The following is a 22,356-nucleotide window of genomic DNA, read 5'->3' as shown; positions in this document are numbered from 1 at the left end:
TTGTAGATCTTGAAAAACTGTCGATTTAAAAAGAAAAATCATAATCTCAATTGAATGTCGTATGACCAAGTTATTGCCTTTGGAGGTTTGGCCTACGATTCGATTTTTCAATATAGCGAATCTTGCTTTTGGACCTTCCATTTTCATAGTGGCCAAATTGATCCATATCGAATATGAGGATCCTTTTGGATCACCCGTCTCATAAAGGCTCACATCATAGTTATCGGCTAGACAAATATACCATGCAATGGAGGGCCCCATCATATGCAAAATTCTGTAAACTCTATACCGACTACCTATACGTATTTCTCCTTTTACAGGTCAATCACTGTCAGATGTCTCATCCCAAAATAACAGACATGAACAAAAACATGAAGGTATTACAAAATTTTGTATAAGATATTTTATGCCTATAGGTCGGGTCGGGTCAAACAAAACATTCGACAAGCGTTCTACGAGTGGAATGGCTTTGTCTCGACACTCAACCATTAGCTCAGACAAATTATTGCCATCCTATATTTGCCCCAAGCCCTTTTCCCAATCGATTTGTTCCAAGCTCAGCATGTGAACTGCACATGGCTAGTGGGCGGCGTCATTACCTACTAACAATGATCCATAAAGTTTGGCAACTAAAGGAGGTTTGCATTTCTACCAAAAAAAATAAAAAAAAAAAGTTTACATTTTAGGTTTAGGTTGTATCTTTCATACAAAAGAATGATTAATCTCCTTTAATGACGTCAAGCGTTAGATCGCAAGAACGATTGATGTTACGAACAAAAGTGAATCATTCTTCCGCATGGAAGATACAATTCCACTCCTTGCATTCTTGCTTGGTTAGACATGCTTACATTTCATTTGAAAAAAAAAAAAAAAAATTTATGCCCTTGATAAGTGTCAATACATGAATATTGTTGGATCAAGAACAGTTCGACCAGTATCTTATTTGGCAACAGTAAAAGGTGAAGTACGGGGTTGGTGTAGTTGATGGAGTTGGCCACCTCTGACTTCCCAAAGAAGTCGAATTTCTGTGGTAGTGTCAATTGATAGTGCTGCCACCGGCGACCAAAGGGAATGCAAAGATATTTAGAATCTTTTTAAAGATAGAGAGAGACACAGTTTGTTCTCAAATTATATGGTCTCAGAAGCTGGAGGTAAGTTGGAAAGTAGAGCTGGAGCGTGTCGTCACATTATATATTCCAAATTCCAAAAAGAGCACTTTGTTTGTAACAACAAACCAAAAATTATTTTCTTTGGTAAAACCAGGATTAATTTTTCAATCTGGCTCTAAAATTTCTACCAAAATCATGGAAACATCTTTAGATTTGGCATTGCTCAAAGAACGTAGTGGTGTGTGAAAACAGGACACTGACCTTGAATGATTGAGATTGTTATGTTAGATTAATATCACAAGCCACAAACAAGTCCAACCAAATCTAATTTTGGCATCCATCATGTGTAGTTGTCACTCATATCACAGTATCAGATTCTAGCATGCACTAAGCCAAACAATTAGCTAGATCGAAATCCTCGACGCTCGCAATATATATATATAAATGAAGGCCCGATCAATTTTCCTATCTGGATGTTACGCCTCTCCGATCATTGGATGACAGAAATAACAAATCATCAATTCCTGTTAATCTTGATATGCATTAAGAATTTCTCATTGGAAGCCACTAACGACGGCGAGTCGATCGAGCGAGATACGCCAACAACTCTTTTGGAGCAAATTAAGGATAAATAATGAGCTCATTGCATGATAATCTAGGTATTCTTTTAAGCCATGCAGCTAATCTTGTTTATCTACAAGATAATCTTTTAAATATTAAAGTTAAGCAGCCTTTTTTGGAGTGGGAGGCTGTAGGGTCTTCAAATACTCAATTATTGAATAAAGGTTCTTTTATCCTCATGGTTAGTGCCCATCCGTCTGGTCTAATGAGACCCCTTTCTTGTGAGCTTATTCAAAGTCCCATACGTCTTTTCCTCTTGTTTCAGCAAAAAGAATTAACCCCCCTCATGAGATGACCATCACACCCTCCACATCCTTTAAATGAAGCAAGGAGAAATAGCTAGCCTTCTTTTCATCCTATTCTTGTAACAACGGTAATCAAGAAATTATTGGCATAAAATTTTAATAATCATGTCAGTGTAGCAATCCTCGTATTTGAGCCAGCTAAGTAATTCTCAGCATGATAGATCTCTTTGCCGACCCATACTTTAACTTGCCTTTTTATAGATGCAAAAAGAGTTTCTTTTGATCTTAAAGAAACTGCAGTCAATTACGTACATTTGCTAGCTTTCGAACATGTGTCTGATTTCAAGCCTTACATTACTAACATCAGCCATCAAATTGAGGCCCTGAAAAATTCATTAACAACACCACCAATTCCTGATTGCTCAAAACTAGAAACGGGAGACATCATTGTTAAACGCGTGGACATCGTGTTGAGGTCCTCTCTTTTTCTTGAATGAAACTCATCGATTAATCTAAGTGACCTTTTTAGCTAAGGAAATGGTGTGTATTCATTGAATCAATAGGCTTTCTAATGTGCCCATAAAGAGTAGAGCATCAGCTTCTTTAAAAATTAAACAAGTGATTCAAAGCACATCAATCATAAAGTTTGGAATGTAACTTTTGACCCAAAGTTTGACCTATACTAAAATGATGTGGAAACCATAAATGTTGGGTCTTTGTAAAGGCCGTTTAGCTTGCACCATAGGAGAGTAGACTGATTACGGAGTCATTATGGGACGAACTCTTCTTACTCCTCTATTTTCTAAAAAAAAAAAGGAGAGATTTTTGGAGACATTATTTTGGGTAGGCATGCAAGACAACTTTCATGGCTTCAGTGGGATCAATATTTAGGACATCTTTATTATGACTTTGGTATAGCCAAATTAGCCTTAGTATCTAACATATATTATATCTATGTTTATAAATTTTGATTTTATGGAGGCAGATGCATCAAGCTTCAGATGAATGAATGTCCAACAAACTTATCATATTTTGAACAAGTAGTGAGTATTGTGTAAGCAAGACCACCAAGCTCGATATCAATGGCGATAGTGTTGTAGTCATTTCCTTTACAATACCCAAGCTGAAAAAGGGCCACTGAAATCTCAAAGCAAGGGCACCGAGGTCACCAAACTCCTAAAATACTACAAAGGTGGCAAAAGCGTGCACTCAGCACCCAATTGAAATGACACCTCCTGCGGCCCCCACCCACTTCTCAAGTTCTCCCTCTCTTACATGCCACCCCGTCACCTTCGAGTACCCAAGTTTTCATCCCAAAAAGATTGCCCAAGAGTTCCCCTCCATTTCGCCCTCCTCCTCTTCCTCCATCTGCCTCGGAGAATCCCTGCCACCATGACCCCAAGTGGAGGAAGGTGCCGAGTATATTAGCACAAATCTTGCACACTGGATACTTAGAATGTGCTGTCCCCCAACACCCAAAAATGATGCTTTCTCCCACCTCCTCCCCCATAACGCTTCCCAATGGTAACCTCATCAAATATATATAGTCCTTCGTGGGCGTCTCTTCAAAGACCCATCCAAAGTCTCTACAAACTAGTCTAACGTAGAGAAGAAGCAGGGGAGCTGAGATGGTGAAGTTCTCCAAGCAGTTTGAGGGCCAGCTTGTTCCGGAGTGGAAGGAGGCTTTTGTTGATTACTGGCAGCTGAAGAAGGACCTCAAGAGGATGCAAGTCCTTGGTGCCGGCCAAGGTCCCACAAACAAACCACCACAAACTCCTTTAGCCCATAGGCTCCTCTCTCCCTTAAGGAAGCTTCCCTTTTTCGGTTCATATGGTCGCAAGGATCATGAAGTCATACAGGCATTTCTTACTACCGACCTCTTTATTCTACTCTCGCATTTACTCATTTAATGTTGTTACATTTAGTCTGGGTCTATGAACTACGTACCGAGTGTACGCATGAAGATTTCTTTGTGAACTCCATTTGCTTCATCTTCTGTGTCTTGGGGAAGTCATTAATGGCCTATCACGTAGCTCCAATACCACTCCTTTCCACGGCGTCCTCATTTCATGTGTGCGCTACTCGAGTAAGGGATGCTCCTCCTCATGCATCCTTCGGCACAAGGACATGGGTGCCATGTTCTCTGCCTCTTCTTTCTTTTGGTTACCACTAGGTGTCATCCCTCTCGACACCACAAGATTCTTATTTAGGTTTCAACCCAAATGGGCGAGAGATCGATCTGTTTGTTGAGTAATGATTTATTCTTTTCAAGGTGATTTACTCGGCTTTGATATACTTTTATGCTAATATAGGTACATAAGAAGCTCACAAGCTCGGCGAGCAGGGGGGTGTTATATGAGACGGAGCTTCTAGATCAGTTTGCAGACACTGATGCGGCAAGGGAGTTCTTTGCTAGGCTTGATCATCAGCTCAACAAGGTGAATCAGTTCTACAAGGGGAAGGAGATGGAGTTTGTGGAGAGAGGAGAGTCCCTAAACAAGCAAATGGGGATCCTCCTTGAGCTTAAGGCTGCCCTCAAACAGCAGCGCGAGAAGGGCTCACTGAGTAATGATTCAAAGGAGGATCCTTCCATATCTTGCTCAATTACATCTGGTGAGAAGATGAACTTTTTGCTCTCTCTCTCTCTCTCTGTGTGCGTGTGTGTTTCACTAGCAATGAAGAAATTTGGTTGTTGGAGGGGAGAGATCACAAGTCTAGATGCATAACAAAAGCATGTCACTTGATCAACTACCTTAACTAACTCTGGCTACTGGATGAGCATTGCATTGTTCATGACCGCCGAATTAAAGATGGGTGACGCTTTACGCCAAAAAAAAAGTAAAAAAAAAAAAAAAAACATGAGTGACGCCAAGTCGTCCACGGTGAGATCTTTAGATTTTGGTGAATATAGATGGTGACCATTTCATCTCAGAGTTCATCAGTTCAATTCATGGCATTGACACAGCAGCAGGTCACAAATGGTTTGTATCTAGTGAATAGTAGAAAAGGGTATTATCCTTGTACTTAGATATTTTGGTAGTTTTATCTCATAGATAAGCAAACTTGTTCGTCTAATTTCATTTTTTTCCAGCATAAAGATAATATCATCATTATTATTTTTTTTTTTGGTTGCCTATGTTAAACCATCCAATGATTGAGCATAAAGTGAGAGCAAAATTTGCATAAACTAAAATGTTCTAATCTACTTATATTGTTCAGGAGTTTATGTTCTAGAATAATGAAAATAAGATTTCCTGCATTCCCACCGCTTATCCTCACCCTCAGCCAACCAAAAAATAAAATAAAAAAATGCCTGTGTTCTTTCTTTTTCCTAGTGTTCATTAAAAGACCATCTTCTCTTTGTTGATAATAGAGGAAGAGTCCATCAAGGGTACCATAGATCAAGACCAACCCCAAGAGATCTCAACAGCTGAACTTGAGAAGTGTGAGGTCCAGTTCCCTGTATCTCCTCAGAGACCAGATGACTCAGGGAAGCTGGAGAAGGCCAGGAGAGAGGAAGGGAAGCTTAGAAGCCTCTCTGGTAGAGTAATCGACTGCCAGGGGAAGAACCTAAAGATCAACATACCCCTGACCACACCTTCGAGGACTATCTCCGCCCTTGCCGACTTACTTAGCCAATCAAAAAAGGGTGGCCCAGAAGGTGGCAAGCTCAACATCAACAAGACTAAGCTTCACCATGCAGAGAAGATGATCAGAGGCGCCTTCATTGAGCTCTACAAAGGGTTGGGGTATCTCGGAACCTATCGGTGAGAAGATGTTCATGTTTCTTATTTTGAGCATTGGTTTTGATATTGCAAATGGAGAAAGGGAGCAGAAAAACTGAAAAAATTCGAGCAGCAAAACTGACGGAGTTTATACCATTATTTTGTTTGAGTGAAGAATTCATACCATTATTGACCTGTTTTAAAGATCAATTACTTTCTTACTATCTTATGCTGAGCATTTTTTTTCCAGAAATCTGAACATGCTGGCTTTTGTAAAGATTTTAAAGAAGTTTGACAAGGTACAGATCATTTCAGCTAATACTTGGAGACAGAACTTGGAGACAGATCAATCTTATAGTTATCCATAAATAAAGATAGAAGGGGTTTTAATGATTATTTATGCTTCAGGTGACAGGACAAGAAGTCCTCCCCACATATCTCAAAGTGGTAGAAAGTTCATATTTCAACAGCTCAGACAAGGCTAGTTTCTTTCTCTATATTTTTGTGCTCTTATATTTTTATACATATGTACATACATGTATACTTAAAAAATTAACAACAAATTCCCTCCCAACTCCTAAGTTGTATATATTTCGTCTAGATAGAAGCATTAAAGGAATAGCCAACGTTCTAACTACCCCTTCATAATAATAGGCAATTAAGTTAATGGATGAGGTGGAGGAAATCTTCATCAAAAACTTTGCAGAAGATGATAAGCAGAAGGCCATGAAGTATCTCAAGCCTTATCAGCATAAAGAATCGCATGCTGTCACCTTCTTCATTGGTAACTGCCAAATTCCTGAACATAAGCATCTGAATCAGTTATGAAAACAGAAGAAAGTATCTTCTAATGGTCCCATATTTATCTAAATTAGGCCTATTCACGGGATGCTTCATTGCACTGTTCATTGGATATTGTATCATGGCACATATAGCTGGGATGTACACCGGGCAATCAGACTCTGTCTACATGGAGACTGTCTACCCTGTCCTTAGGTGAGTACTAAACTAGCTAGTACTCAAATCAAAATTTTGAGTATGAGCCATGATCATCTCATATAACATGCCACTGACGTTAGATTTTTTTTTATTGTAGCATGTTTAGCCTCCTGTTCCTCCACTTGTTTCTGTTTGGGTGTAACATCTTCATGTGGAGAAAGACACGCATTAATTATAGCTTTATATTTGAATTCGCCCCTACCAAAGAGCTCAAGTACAGGGATGTGTTCTTGATATGTACTATGTCCATGAGTATAGTGGTGGGAGTCATGTTTGCCCACTTGAGCCTCACTGCAAGAGGGCATTCTTCTACCAAAATCCAAGCAATCCCTGGCATTTTACTTCTGGTAATCTTATCTTCCTTCTCATGCAATCCATGGTTTTTATACCTCAGCTTTAGCTTTCATTGCAACCTCTCATGTAGGTGGCTGCAATAATTGTGTGCTAATACAAGTGGAGTGCTCTGCTGGGTTCTCCATTATCGATGAGATAAACATCAGTAGAATCTAGAATAGTTTTGATGTGCTACATAAGTATAACATATTCTTGCCACCATATGGAAATATTTTGGCATAACAAGGATTCCCATCTAATGTGATGCAGATGTTCTTGGTGGTGCTTGTATGCCCTTTCAACGTTGTCTACCGATCGAGTCGCTATCACTTCCTTAAAGTTATCAGGAATATCATCTTGTCGCCGCTGTACAAGGCAAGCCACTTGCTGATCAGTAATTGATCGAATCAAACTTTTTCTAACATAACTAGTTGATAATTTACAAACATTTTTTCTGCAGGTAGTCATGGTAGACTTCTTCATGGCCGATCAACTTTGCAGCCAGGTATGTCTTTTGTATTTTAAATTTCTGCAGAAATTTAGGTTAACCACAGTGGATTAATTTTGTTTAGTTCTCCTCTAAGAATTCCATCCAAGATCAGGTTCAAAAACATCTGTTTTATTTCTAGTACATATAGATGACCTAATTTTTCAGCACAGCTCACGTAAACAAAGCCTATAATCGAAGTTGTATAAGATTTTCAGGTTATAACTACAGAGGAATCCTCTTCATGTAATCATGCTTATAACTTACTTCAAGATTTGGTATTAGAAAAAATGCTGCCCCTTGTTCAAAATTGAGTTTAGAGAACATTTCCATCTGAAAGATGATATATCTTATTCTAAAAAAGCAATCAATTAAGATATTCTTCTGATGAAAACAGGTTCCAATGCTGAGGAGTCTGGAGTATGTGGCTTGCTACTACATAACCGGCAGCTATAAAACCCAAGACTATGGGTTTTGCATGAGAACCAAGCATTACAGAGACCTGGCTTATGCAGTGTCCTTCCTCCCTTACTACTGGAGAGCCATGCAGGTTCAACACTGACAATTATTTGAGCAAAAATTATATCTGCTTTTCTTACGATAATAATATATAGAATGAACATTTTCTGCAATGGATTTGGCAGTGTGCACGAAGATGGTTTGATGAAGGGCAGACAAGCCACCTCGTCAACTTGGGGAAGTATGTTTCTGCAATGCTAGCAGCTGGTGCCAAAGTAGCATATGAGAAGGAGAAGACCATTGGGTGGCTCTCCCTCGTTGTTGTTATGTCGAGCACTGCGACTGTGTACCAATTATACTGGGATTTTGTCAAGGATTGGGGCTTGCTCCAACTCAATTCAAAGAACCCGTGGCTGAGGAATGAATTGATTCTTCGTCGGAAGTTCATATACTTCTTGTCAATGGTATGTTCCTAGCTCCCTCTTCATCCTTTTTATAAACGACATTAGTAGAGAGTTTTTCATAGAGCTTGCTCTTACATAAAGGAGGAAAGACTATAAAATGTACATGAAATGAAATGATCTGCAAATGGCCTTCACAAAAAGGGTCCAACATGATTTCTCATCAGTTTATGTTTGATCCTTGCAATGTTTACGTAGTTTCTGTTTAATTAATCTTGCAGGGTCTGAACTTTGTCTTAAGGCTTGCTTGGCTACAAAGTGTTCTTCACTCCAGTTTTGGGAGTTTGGATTATAGAGTGACCTCATTCTTCTTAGCAGCCCTTGAGGTGATTCGGCGAGGGCATTGGAATTTCTACAGGTAAATTGTTGGCAATGTAAATATTAATTGCACATGCCTGATTGAAATTATCTTGGTAAATTCAGAAGCATAAGTAGCTCCACACTTCTCATTGAAAAAAAGAAAGTATACTTGGCATGGGTTCATTTGGGACTAAAGTATATTCTTGTATTTTGTTACATAACCCATATGATCATTTTCTTACCTCAGAAGACTGCACATAACTCCAGTTTATGCCATTTGTGCTATTGTTTTACATTCTTTGCTGCTTTTTTCCATGCTTGCCCCTTTTGCATATAATTATTTGTCTTGGATGAGCATGACAAATCTTAGATGTGCCTCATTTTCTGATGACCTAAAATATTCGATTTCGCCTACACTAAAATATCTCAATTTGCTATGAAATAGAAGTGTATCATTACCTCTAACAACAAGCTACTATATTTCAGGTTGGAGAATGAGCATCTAAACAATGCCGGAAAGTTTAGGGCCGTCAAGACAGTTCCACTGCCTTTTCATGAAGTGGACCAGGATTGATCGGCCGACGACTAACAAGCCCTCAGCATTACATGGCAAAGGAACCGGCCGGAAGGGGTGGGGGGAGGTTTCCTCTTCCTGTGATTGGCAATTTCTTGGATCTGTAATCCCATTGATGTTAGAAAGTATGCATACTTGTATACGATTATTCATTCTTGATGCTACAAATGAAAGAAGCATCATATATCCATGTTCTATGTTTTCCTCTCAAGATTGAAATGACAGTGATATCTTAAAATTCTACAATAAAATAGGGCCAAAAACAATGTAGTAATTGGTTAGGCCAATGCATGCTTTCAGAATAGATAGCATCTCATGATCCCTCAAGTTTCTCTTTTGGAAGTTTTCAGCTCCATGAAATTGATTAGGACATTAGCTATGACCAAGACTATGGAATTGTAGAAATGATCAGCTCTGAGGAAAATCAATAAATGTCACAAACAATGGAAATTATGAATTGATTTATTGGCTTTTTGCCTGTCCAAATCCAAGATTACAAGGTATCTAAGTTAACAGACCGAGCATGCAGCAGGGGCAGATGATCATCAAGAGTTAGGTCTGCAAAAGACGATCATCAAGAACAGCAGCAGCAGCATAAACTAACTGGACATCCAGGATATCATAATTCAAACTCCTAGAACAAATAATCACCTCCACATTTTTTATCTTATTTATAATTAAATTCTATATTATTGTTGTTAAGTTTGGCCGTCTCGGGACTCGACCCTATACCAGTATCATCTTACTACAACATCGGTACATGGTACGGTACAAGACGATGAAGTGTATCAAGTGTCAGTACGGTACAAGACTGCATACCAATTTGATAGCAGTATAGTATGCTACATCTGATACGGTACGGTACCGATCGGTACGGCAGACTTCAATCATTGTAGTGCAGCTCTGTAGCCTAACAACACTTTCCTTGTATTTTTGGTTTCCAAATCCTTTCCCTTTCTATAATCACATTGTGCACTAATAAATTGCTCGCATAAATATGCTCTTCGTGATCAGAATAACAATAATAAGAAGGTTTACCATCCCGAGTGGACCTTTAGTTAACAAGATGCATAAATAATAATAATCTATATAAATACAAATTCATGATAAATAAGTGAAATATTTGACACTTATTTGCCTTTTCTTCCTAAAAATACTTAGAAATAGTATATCCAAGCTGATAACGTAAACATAGCCACCAATTTATCTTATCTAGGGCTATAAGTGGGTCGGGCTGGGCCATGCTATGCCCCTACTCTAACCTGGTCCGAATTTTTTTAGGGTTTTAGGATAAGCTTAGGCTCAAATTTTTTTAGATAATCCAGATCCGAGCCAGACCTGAGCTCAAGCATAGGCCCAACCAAACCCGATTGGGCCAGACCGAATTACCTATTTGGGCCAAAAATAGATCTAGTCCGAACTCGATTGAAGTTTAATATTTTATAATATTGTTTCACAAGTAAATAAGCTAGTTAAAATTAGTTTTTCTCCTATAACATAAGTAAATGATTCATGATACACTATTATCAACTAAACCCATTTTAATTTGTCCTTTACTTTCTTATTATTCTCTCTAAATTATAACATGCAAACACAAATTGGTTTGAGCCTAAATTTGGGCTTGAATTTGAGCTCCGTTTTGGGTCTTATTGGGGCTTGAGCTCGGACCAGACGTGGGCCGAGGCCAATAATATACTCAAACTTGGTTCGAAAATAAAATAGGCTCTATATTTAAGCCGAAATCTAAGTTGAACTCTTTCGAAGTTAGCTCGTAGCCCGACCAAATTAGCCTATTTTCAGCCCTAATCCCATCACTTGCCATAACTTTCTCGTACTTTGGAAATTTTCATCAATTCATGCTTTCCCTATTGGGCATATCCTCTTCCGCATATGAATCAGCCCTCTCCACCAGTGGGCAGTTGCTAGGCCTCAGTCATGGATCAGGTGATCAAGTACCGTTAAATAGTGGGACCAACCTAAATGGACGGCGAGTGATTTAAAGGAATCTTCTAGATATATACACCCCTCCCCTCCTCAACCCACCCCAGCCCCCACCGCCTCTCCTCTCTTCTCCGCCTCTCCAAAGCCTTAAACCCTCAACCTGTTCCCGGCCTCACCTGTGTTGCGCGAGCTTAGAGCAAGGCGGAGAGAGGGCAAGGGGGAAGAGAACGAGAAGAGATGGTTCGTCCTCACGCCGTGAAGGGGAGAAAGCACAAGAAGAGAAGAATGGAAGAAGCAGTAGAAGAGGAGAAAGATGAGGTCTTGGAAGCGGAGGAGGAGGAGGGTGTGAAGGAAGAGGAGGTGGGGAATGGAGGAGAGGCAGTGGCGGCGGAGGACGAGGAGAGGGCCGAGGAGGCTGTGGAGCAGATGGCGGGGATCCCCGTTATGCCTCCCGTCGAGGGGGCGAAGAAGCCCGGCGTCATCTTCGTCCTCGAGAGGGCGTCCCTGGAAGTCGGCAAAGTCGGGAAGGTAAGCGGCAAGCGGCTCTTGGAGTGATTTATAGTGTTCAATATTGGATTCTGGGGTGAGGGTTAGGATCTAGGTGTTAATTATGGTTATTGGATTCCTTGGAATCGTGATTCCTGGTCACCAACGCAGCGAAAGTAAACGGAAATGCCTATTTCGGTGATCCTTGACGATCAAGTAAGGATTTTTGGTTTTTGATATTAGGGCTTTCACTGCAGTTCCGTTAGGGTTTAAGGTTGGATTGGAACTGTGGTTTCTGGTTATCAGAGTTGGAAAACGAGCAAAAGTGCTACTGCAGTTCCATTAGGGTTTAGGGTTGGATTGGAACTGTGGTTTCTGGTTATCAGAGTTGGAAAAACGAGCGAAAATTGCCACTGCAGTTCCATTAGGTTTAGGGTTGGATTGCAACTGTGGTTTCTGGTTATCAGAGTTCGAAAAACGAGCGAAAATTGCTAGCAGGTTGGGATTTTGGGATTAGGGTTTTGCTCCAAGGAGGGCTTTTGAGTTTGGGATTTTGCTTTAGGGCTTGATTGAGTTCTGGGTTTGATTGGATTCGTGGTTAATGGTTGCCAAATTTGGTGGGAGGTAAGTGAAAATGACCACTAAAGTTGGAATGGCAAGTGAAAATCGCTCTTGGGATTGGATATTTTGATTAGGATTTTGCTTTAGGGTTTAATTAAGGTTTTGTTAGTATTAACCTTGTGGTTCCTTGGGAGAGCATCTGTGGAGGTTACCAGGTGAGCCGAAATTGCTTTTCAGGTAGTTCTTACTTACTTCATAGTGTTTTTCCAGCAGATTTTTCCAGGTTCATATCAATTTAGTCATGTAATTAGGAGGTTGACATGAACGGTGATGCCGAATGACAACAGTTGTTTGCTCTGCATCAACTAGTTAGATTTTATACCTGGGTTTAAAGGTTGATTTTTTTTTTTGTTGCAAGATGTTATCACCATGAACGTAGAATATGTATTCTTGAATAAATTTCTTGTCATTTTTTTAGGTAAGTTAACTAATTATCTTTTCTCATGTTCAGACATTCCACATTCTAAACTCAGATGAGCATGCGAACTATCTGAAAAAACAGAACCGTAATCCTGCTGATTATAGGCCAGATATCATTCACCAGGTTTGCCGATTTCTTTATCCTGTTCTTCATTTTAGTTTGCAATTTGTAATCTCCTTAAAGTTACACTTCCATGTGTATATATATTATGTCACTTTAACGGTCCATCTTTTATGCTTACTACAGTTTTCTCATAGCGGGCATGCCCGTCAATTTTAACAATACAAATATCCTACTCCATGAAAATCCCTTAAAAGTGTAACAGCTTATGAAATGGTCTGGCTTCGTAGTCCATGAAAATTATTACTTCAGATGATCAGAATCTTTGCATTTTCAAGTGCAATTAGTTCAAGATGTGGAGAGGTAATTTTCATGTGGTATGATCATTTTTTGTCGAAAGGAAGCTATAAACTAGTAATACCTACCAAATCAGTTTTTCTATGAAAAGAAAAATCAGATTTCCTCAATGCTGTGATGTAGTTTCTGACTGTAAAATGTCTCGTTTTCTTGTAAAGTTTGCCCATTTTTGAATTTGAATCAGTACTCCTATTATATGACATTCTTTGGGTCTTTGGGCCATAGCTTTTGTATAATGTGTTTGTGACTTCACTTGATTTTAACCACTTACATGTCAAATGATTATTGTATCAGGCACTTCTTGCTATTTTTGATAGCCCTGTCACTAAGGCTGGGAGGCTGCAGGCTGTTTACGTAAAAACTGAGAAAGGAGTGCTTTTCGAAATTAAACCATATGTACGCATCCCACGTACATTCAAGCGGTTCGCTGGGCTCATGTGTAAGTTATGATAAAAAGCTATTTTTATTCCTCCGAAACTTGATAAATGTTGTAGTTCTTGTAATTGTCTGCCAAATCAATAAGTGTTGGTGTATGCTTTGTTTTTGTTTTTGTAGTGCAATTACTTCAGAAGTTGAGTATAGCTGCTGTTGGCAAGCGCGAGAAACTTCTTAACATAATAAAAAATCCTGTTACACGCCACTTGCCTGCCAATTCCCGGAGAATAGGTGAGATTTTTTTCCAGCAATTTCTAAAGTATTAATTTTTGTTATAAATGAATGCTTACCACTCAATTTATAGGCCTCTCATATAGTTCAGAAAAGTTGGTTGATTTGAACAATTATGTTGCTGCTGCGGCTAATGACGATGTCAGCCTTGTTTTTGTGGTATGTGGGAATGTTGATAAATCTTTTAAGTGAAGGGGCTTGCTATGATCATATTCATACTTATTACTTTATTGGACCATATGTTCAGGTCGGTGCTACGGCACATGGAGTGATCGATAAGGAATATGCAGATGATTTTATAGCAAGTAAGTTTTCACTCTCAATGAGTTAATGTACTACCAGTGTAGAGTATCGGTGAGTACTGTAGTATGCCACATGATACCCTGCTAAGTCCTCATTGGTATCATGCTTGTCCTCTAAGTTTTAGTGGGTATTTATTAAACTAACAAAAGTTGTGGTTACTTTGTATTAATTGCATATTAATTGGTGCACTGACTCATGACAATGTATGTCAATATACCTGACCCATGTTTTTAAAGAAAGAATCTGTCATATGGTTTGATATTATTTTGACTATGAATTAAGGGTGCTACCCTGTATCATACATTATCCATTGTGCCGGCGCTGGTACATTCCTATCTACATAGGCCTATGTCAGATTAGCCTAAGCAGTATTCCTGAGAGATCTCACGGACAAGTGCCCCATGTTTTTGTGATTCGCTCTATCATTATAATCATAGGAAACCTCCTCCTCTGTAATTCATTGTTCCTTTTTAATATCAACTGCATGATACTGATCTGCTAGTTAAAACTTGCCACCTTGTTCTCTGCAGTTTCTGAATACCCGCTAAGCGCAGCATGCTGTTTAAACCGGATATGTGGTGCACTTGAGCAAAAGTGGAGGATCAGATGAACCAAAGTCCACCCAGAACTTTTCTTCAGTCTTTGTTTATCTAATTATTCGAGCTTTCTTCTTCCTGCAAGCTAGCCTTCCCCAAGTCTCTCTCATCTGTTTATATGATTATGGTGAATTCTATTTATTGATGAGCCTACGGTTTCTCCATTCCGTCAACATCTTGGTGCAAGATATGGGCAAGTTGAGATTAGTTCAAAACTGTACAAGTTCGACTATTTTTGTTTCTATTTGAACACATATTTTTGCCTTATGTGGCTTGATAAGTTTGAATTATATACCGATTTTATGATGACTGGTTTGAGCCAAGGGGCTGGAGCTTGTTTGAAGCGAGACTGCAGAATTTTTTCAATCGGAATTGGCTACAGGGAGTCTGTTCATATGATTCGTTCATTGCTGTGTTTCAGCAAGAGTCATCCTGTTCTAATGGGATGGTTGAACTTGATAGCATGCTGCAGAATATGGCGCATGTGTAGTATTGATCTACACATGCGATTTCTCATAACGGTGTATGTGCTGTTTCAGGGTGTACCTTGTAGCATTTGATATATCTTCTTGGCTGGTATAGTCATCATAGTTAGGAGGATGGATTGAAGATGGTGTGGTGAAATTTAGTCCTCTTTTGATTCTGTCTTTTAGGTTAGCTTGAAAATTATTTCTTCTGAAATAAGTCATCATCCAATGTTAAATTTGTTATCATTAAGTTTAGGGAAACCTTGTAGGGCTGCCATGCAGGTGCATAATTTTGGAGTTTGCAGCTCTACAGGTATCATGGCAATTAGGTCTTCTGCAACTTGAATTCATTTATTCGGCAGACTTGATGATGAAACTCTTGCCAATAATCATGGCTTTTCTCATCAGATGTATGATGCATTTAAAGGACCAGTGCTTGTTTAACATCCTTTGTGCTGTTAGCTGTTTCTGTCACAATCTTATGGTGAGGTGATCAAAAGATATTTCCTTGATGTGTGCTGGGAGCACGATTTGAGTGATGAGCTGAACGCATTGCGTGCACGAGTACAACTTCGCTCTGCCGCAGTGGTTGTCGCTAGATGCCGAGGTTGTAGTTTTAGATGTGATGTTTCAGAATGAGATATGGATTGAAATGCGCATCCTACTCAATCAATGGAAGCTCCCTCATTTAGAACTCAGATTTGGGGAGCCATCATATCGAGCATGCGTCCTACCTCTTGCTCAAGGCTAAATATTATTTTCCTTTTCATCCAGCTTGCCTCAATAAATTGGGGATGCAATTTTAGTTTATACAGAAATGCAGCTGTTACTAAGAATCAATTCAATTTTCTTGTCCGAGACAGATGAAAGAGTTCTCTGGCCTTATTACACAATGAAACTAATGTGCAAATAAATACAAAGATAACATTTGTAACTGGCGAACAATGAAGATGAACATTTCAGCAAAAAAACAATGAAGATGAACCTCTGTAGTATGAGAAATCCCGGAATTGTTTTATGGAGCTGCAAGCAGTGCGGACTTCAGACCATTAACAGCAGCACAAAGAAGGCCAATGTGGTTGGCACCCAGTTTCGGAGCATCCCTCCATTCCCAAACATCGCAATGCTTCCATTCTAAAATCGAAATGAACACGAAGAGTGTTAGGGTCAAGCAAAATCTTGCATCAGCCAAAGCTTTTAAATTCTCCGAACGTGGGAAACTCCAGTTATGATGCAACCGATGATGTTACACTGCTACCCCAAGCAAATTAAGATTAATGGTGGTGCGCTGTGCATTTGTGTTCTATGTATATACTAAGAGTCTAAGATTAATGGTGGTGCTTTTAAAATACTTGATTGTAACAGTCATACAAAAAACTATTGTTTTATTATTTCTTATAAAGTGGTTTTGTCAAACAAGATAAGTCATAAAACATTTGAAAAAACGAGTTTTGTGATAAATAAAAATTTTGCATATTTTATGAAACTTGTTTTATGGAAAATATTTTTTTGTGATTATTTATTATGATGGTTGTTATTTGTGCTATCGTTGTTATAAGGTAAGCATTCTACCACTTAATGGTCTTAACAAACATTAGTTTTTTTTTCTTTTCTCTTCTTTTTTTCTCAAATTTATATCTTTTGTGACATTTTCATTTTCTTTTTTGAGAAAAAATGACCCTTATACATGCATTAATCACAGCTATTAAGTTTATTGTACACTACCGGTAGAGCGTCTGATAAAACATAATCCTTTACTCTTAAAGAATATAAGTATTTTCTTATATTAATCGCACCCACATTAGCATGCCTAAAATAATCTAATTTGAAATTCTGGCTGGTTACCAGATCCATCGGTTGAGGCGCCGGAGTCGTCACATCCTCTGAATCAGGTGGTGTGGGCGCAATCGGTGCCGGCGGGCTCGGCACCGTCGGCGCTGGCGCTGGTGCATGCTTCTTCCTATGCCTTCTCTTCTTATGCTTCCCCTTACGCTTCGCTGGTGCTGGTGCTGGTGCTGGCGCAGATATCGAAGGTGCTGGTGCCGGCCCAGGCATCGCTGGAGGCTTAGCCGGAGCAGGCACTGGCGGTGGTGGAATTGGTGGCGTCACTGGCGCTGGCACCGGCGGTGACGGCACTGGTGGCGGCAGTGCTGGCGGCGGCGGCAATGCTGGCGGCGGCGGCAGTGGTGGTGTTGGCGGCAGTGCTGGTGGTTGCGGCAGTGCTGGTGGTTGCGGCAGTGCAGGTGCTATTGGAACAGGAGGTGATGCCGGTGGCACTGATGGTGGTGGAGTAGAGACTGGAGGTGGTGAGCTTGGAGGGCTTGAGGAGGGTGGTGGTGTCACGGCTGGAGGTGTGGCGGCGACCGGTGTTGGCTGCCCGGAGGGTGCAGCCGCCGGGGCTTGTGCTCCAGCTGTGCCGAGTTGAGTGAGGAGAAGAGAGGTGGCGAAGCAAAGCCACCAAAGGAACTCCATGTTGAAGGACTTGTGGGGTGGAATGGATGTGAGTGTTAACTGGTGGCTGCTTGAGTTTATGAAGACGAGAGAGAGCTGCAAGGATTGGAGATGAAGGAAGGTGGTTAGATTGGAGGATGGATTAAAAGGACCCAGGAACAACCATGGCCTGTATTTGAATGGCTTGGTCTGATCTGAGTCTTTACAACTCCATATGTACAGAGAGAGAGAGAGAGGGAGAGCTGTCTGTGTTAGTGTTGAAAAAGATTTTGTGGTCGTTCATGGTTCACATTTAGTTCATTTTTCAAGTGCTGGCAGGACAATCTTTATGGTTAGATTTGGAGAGAGTTTGAAAGGACTCGAGAACCACCATATGGAATCATTGGAATGCCGTGGCTTGGATCTAATCAACATAGCTGTAAAGGGCTCGAGTGTTGGCTTGAATGAATGCAAGCTATCATGAAGTTTAGCTATTTTGGTTCACAAATGGTTCATACGTGAGCTGTATATCTTTCTATGGAAGATGAAATGTCGACTTTGAAGTGAAGGAAGTAGGTACACTCAACTATATAAGAAACTTGGTATGGTTTGCTATGCCTTGGCGGTGGTTTGAAGGAACTGCCACCTGTTAAACCGAAAAAAAAAAGGAATTGCCAATTCTCATCCTGACTGTCTAAAAACTCAGTTGAATAAGTTTCAGGGAGGCTTTTGGGGGACGAAAGAAGCAAGATCCAGGTGTTGCTTGCTTAAGGTGAGTGGTTGAGACCGGGATAAATCTAGATCACCCTTACGGCAAGTAAGAGAATTTGGAGAGAATTAAGATTTCTCAGAGATCTAGTTGACACCTGTGAAGGTATCAAAATATGGTATAGTTGTTGGGGGGCGGATGGGGGATCCAGAACTTTAGTCCCACATCGAAAGAGTAGCGGAAAGGATTGTGCCTTATAAGGAGAGGACACCTCCTTTCGTACCAGAGGGCCCTTAAAGCTGTGAGGAAAATATTGCCCATCAAGAGCTGCGCATGATGTAAAGCATGTGCGTACTTCCCCAAAGCGGACAAAACTGTGAGGAGAATATTGCCCATCAAGAGCTGCGCACGATGTAAAGTACGTGTGTACTTCCCCAAAACAAACAATACCTCGGGATGCAGTCACTTTCCTGCTCTAATAATAATAAATCTAGAATTCAAATAGATCGGATCGGGTCGGACCAGAAATGCTTGATTTAAGATCTAACCCAATTTCATATTTCAATTATGATTTCGAACCTGGACTCAACCTATAAGCTAATTAGGTCAGGCTAGGTCAGGTCGACGAAAAGGATTTTAGATCCAACTAATCATTTAGGTTGAGCCAAGTCAATCATTTAGGTTGGCTTAGGGTCAAGCATGACCTAGGCCCGATCTAAATTTTTTGGATTTGGATTAAATTGGGTTTACAATTCAAGACAAGTACCTTGCTATTCTTTTATAACTAAAATATAATATTGAATAATTGAATATAAAATTGTTAAAGAGATTAATAAATAGAAAAGAGCTAGTATAGACTTGAACTTTTATTCAAAAATGATTAATTTCATTCAAGTAACTAACCATCTTAAGTTTGCAAACTATAATTTTTAAAATGTATATTGATTCGTGCATTATAAATATGATTAAATCAAATCAAATAATGAAATATGGATATTCAAACATAACGAAGCGAAAACAGATGAGAGAAGATACAATTATCAAGATGAAAAGAAGAATTAATGCAAAAAATAGTTCGTTCAAATTGAGTGAGAAAGATATTTACAATAAAGAATGGGGTTTATATGATTTGGGTTTTTAGATTGAGCTAGATGGGTTCGGATCATGCTGGTTCAGAATGAGAAATACAGGATCCTGACTCAACCTTGAATTTAGATCTATTTTCAATTTGGAATCCAAATTAATTCATAGATCTTGGTACAAACATACTATATCTGTAGATATCACCAACTTTATAAATTTATATTGAGTGAGATAATAGGGTCAATATTTTTTGAATATTTCATATCAGGAGGTGCTCATACTGATGTAGACAAAGATCTTGATTTTTTTGGTACATAAACCAAGATCTTGGTTGACATGAGAACCTATAACTTGACTTAAATCCAAACTAAATTGGCTTTCAATCTGAGACTTTGATACAAATTCAAGAGTATGGACGTGGCAAGCCGCTGGGGTTGAGTAAAAACTGTTAGACAATAACAGGTGAATGAGAAAATAGGCTCAAAAGTAACCCACTTAAAAGGTTGCTTCTTAGAAGAGGTGAGTCTCTTTAAAAGAGATGCATCTATTCATTTGTATGGATGCATCTTTTTATTTTAAAAACATGACTATACGTAGGGATGTATCTATTCATTTAAAAAGAAAAGACATGTCTCTTCACTTGGTGTCTGTTCTGAACAATCACCATGAACTTTATAAATAGACCCTTCCTCCAACTATTGTAAACACTGAATTTTGTCCAATTCATTTAGTTCTTTCATTCTAGAGTTCTAAAAGAGCATTAGTGAGTTCATTCAAAGAGAGTACAAAAATTTAGTTTTTTGATTCGCCGTACAAACAAATCGGTGTGCTCCTTTTGTTTGTGAAGATCATTGTATCCTGGGAGGCAGACACTCAAAAGATCCAAAGTACCTATGTGGAAGGCAAAATTTGTCTTAAGGATATAGTGTCAGACACTAGCCTTGATCTTGCATAGTTATGATAAATCTTCATTCGAGATTAGATTCATTTATTCATCTATTTATTATTTAATTTATTTTATAAATTCATAACACACACAAACAACAAAAACCCCATCCCATATTGCCATGTTGGGTTGGTGCTAGGGTTCAAGTTCAAGAGCATATACCCAAACCAATCTCAAGTACCATCACTAGCAGAGAATTAAATATTAATCTAAAGTACCATCACCCGCGGAGACATGAGCATGCATTGTACCCAAAATTTTCAATTGTTTTGGGGCAAGTTATCATCCCAGATCTATTGAAAAGTTTAGATACGCTTGACCCAATTATACCTAACCTAAAAACCCTATCGACGTCCCCTTAAGAGAAAATCTCTACATTTTGGTAAACGTTCAATAGATTTTGTTGCATCGTTGCTGCCAATCTGGGCATCAGCATGGGAACTGAAAAAGGATAAGAAACGGACAACGTAATCTATGGTGCCCTGACAACAGCCGAGCTTGGGGAGTCCGTCAGCCAATGCAACCGCATGGATCAATTCACCACAAGAAGATGATGCATACTTGATGGAGCAAAGTGTCATGCAATATAAGCAATGTTATATCATTAAAACCTTTAACGATGCTAACGACAATGATCGACGACCAAGGGCGGCTCAATATATTTGGAGGCCTAAGGCGAATTCATTAAAAGAGGCCTTTTTTTTTAAAAAAAAATAACATTTTTTTTAATAAATGCAAAATATTTTAAAAATTTATTTAAAAATAATAGCTATTAGATGTTTCTAAATTAGTGCTTACAAGTAGTGAAAAGCTATGAGAATAGGGCCCATTTATGCTCAGCTATTAGTGTTTAGAAATCTAAACCTTTCAGCACCCTTTAACAACCTAGCTATGTGCATTCATCTACACCACAAATGCTTTCCAATGTATGTGAAGAGGCCCTGGCCCAAAGAATTTACAACATACCTCATCACATTAGAAGATAGCCCAAGCTAAGGCCTTGTTGAAGAGAACATTTCCTTTTATCATGCTCACCACAGACCTCACCCCCTGGCCCCTAGAAAAGCTAATCAATCACAAACAAAAAAAAAAAAAAAAAGGAGGTTGAGCTCATTAAACCACACAATATCACTCCCAATTCTCAGGAAAACCCACCCCTCTACTTTAATGGCCAGATGCAGCCCAAACCCCCCACCACGGCACCATACCACCATACTAAACCCCTCAGCCTCCATCTTGAGTCCCTGACCCAATTCCTCCCTGGCTGGCGCCTGGCTGGCTCCCTCCATCCCTCTCCAGAAGACACCCCACAGTCCCCACCCCCTCCTCCCTCTGTCCCTCACCAGTCACCACCTCACCCCCATGCTCACCCGCCCCAAAACCCCGCTCCCTCAAGTCCTCAACTTCGAGTGGTGCATCGCTCTCCTCCAGACATGCAAATCCCTCCTCACAAAAAAAAAATAGAACAAGATTAGAGATCAAAAAAGAAAAAAAAAGGGAGGTTGACGAGATCGAGAGGGATGGAGCCAGGAGGGACTAGGGAGCCCGGGTTCTTGCCTTCTTGTAGTCGGAGCCGGGCTGCCGGAAGACGGTGGACGTGGACCATGGTCTGTGAACCGTTGGCGCTGACAAGATCGAGAGGGATCAATGGAGCCCAGAGGCCGCGGAGGCCGGAAGTCGGAGGAGCCGAGCTGCCGAGGAGAGCTGGTCGCTGGAGTCTGGAGAGGAGAGGAGGTCCGGACAAGACTCCGGAGCAGGGGCGGCCCAAAAACTGAAGCTTTGAGAAATGGGAAGCCTCAAGGGGGGAGGTTTAGCAAAGAAAAGGTTCAGGAAAGAAAAAAAAAAGCTCTGGGAGAGAGGGGGGGGGAGCACTGACACTGTAGCCCGTTGTTTGTCAATTCTGCCTGCCTACCTATAGCCCGTAGCCTGCTGCCTGCTGCCGCCGGAAAGCACTGAC

The 22,356-nt window shown here is 40.0% G+C and overlaps 3 protein-coding genes across 3 annotated transcripts; 2 read left to right on the top strand and 1 right to left on the bottom strand.

Moving 5' to 3' along the window:
* Positions 1 to 3,301: 3,301 nt before the first annotated feature.
* LOC103701961 (phosphate transporter PHO1-3) lies at positions 3,302 to 9,510 on the top strand. Its single transcript, XM_039127071.1, has 14 exons — positions 3,302 to 3,834; positions 4,288 to 4,588; positions 5,349 to 5,742; positions 5,951 to 5,999; positions 6,109 to 6,180; positions 6,355 to 6,484; positions 6,576 to 6,696; positions 6,797 to 7,046; positions 7,303 to 7,407; positions 7,493 to 7,537; positions 7,917 to 8,069; positions 8,164 to 8,442; positions 8,661 to 8,797; positions 9,226 to 9,510. Exons 1-14 carry the CDS (start codon positions 3,604 to 3,606, stop codon positions 9,311 to 9,313), a joined length of 2,355 nt encoding a protein of 784 aa, XP_038982999.1. The 5' UTR covers positions 3,302 to 3,603; the 3' UTR covers positions 9,314 to 9,510.
* Positions 9,511 to 11,315: 1,805 nt separating this feature from the next.
* LOC103701962 (ribosomal RNA small subunit methyltransferase nep-1) lies at positions 11,316 to 15,328 on the top strand. The gene is made up of 7 exons (XM_008784196.3): positions 11,316 to 11,782; positions 12,813 to 12,905; positions 13,494 to 13,638; positions 13,755 to 13,865; positions 13,939 to 14,024; positions 14,113 to 14,170; positions 14,699 to 15,328. Exons 1-7 carry the CDS (start codon positions 11,492 to 11,494, stop codon positions 14,776 to 14,778), a joined length of 864 nt encoding a protein of 287 aa, XP_008782418.2. The 5' UTR covers positions 11,316 to 11,491; the 3' UTR covers positions 14,779 to 15,328.
* A 644-nt stretch (positions 15,329 to 15,972) lies between these two features.
* On the bottom strand, positions 15,973 to 17,945 carry LOC103701963 (classical arabinogalactan protein 9). The gene is made up of 2 exons (XM_008784197.4): positions 17,077 to 17,945; positions 15,973 to 16,365 (listed from the first exon to the last, which is right to left on the bottom strand). The coding sequence occupies exons 1-2, from the start codon at positions 17,701 to 17,703 to the stop codon at positions 16,273 to 16,275; spliced, it is 720 nt and encodes a 239-aa protein (XP_008782419.2). The 5' UTR covers positions 17,704 to 17,945; the 3' UTR covers positions 15,973 to 16,272.
* Between the last annotated feature and the right edge of the window lie 4,411 nt (positions 17,946 to 22,356).

The sequence above is a fragment of the Phoenix dactylifera genome, chromosome 6, assembly GCF_009389715.1.
Source record: "Phoenix dactylifera cultivar Barhee BC4 chromosome 6, palm_55x_up_171113_PBpolish2nd_filt_p, whole genome shotgun sequence".
NCBI lineage: Eukaryota > Viridiplantae > Streptophyta > Magnoliopsida > Arecales > Arecaceae > Phoenix > Phoenix dactylifera.
Note: the sequence above shows the minus strand (reverse complement) of the source record. Positions and strands in the feature narration are given on the sequence as shown.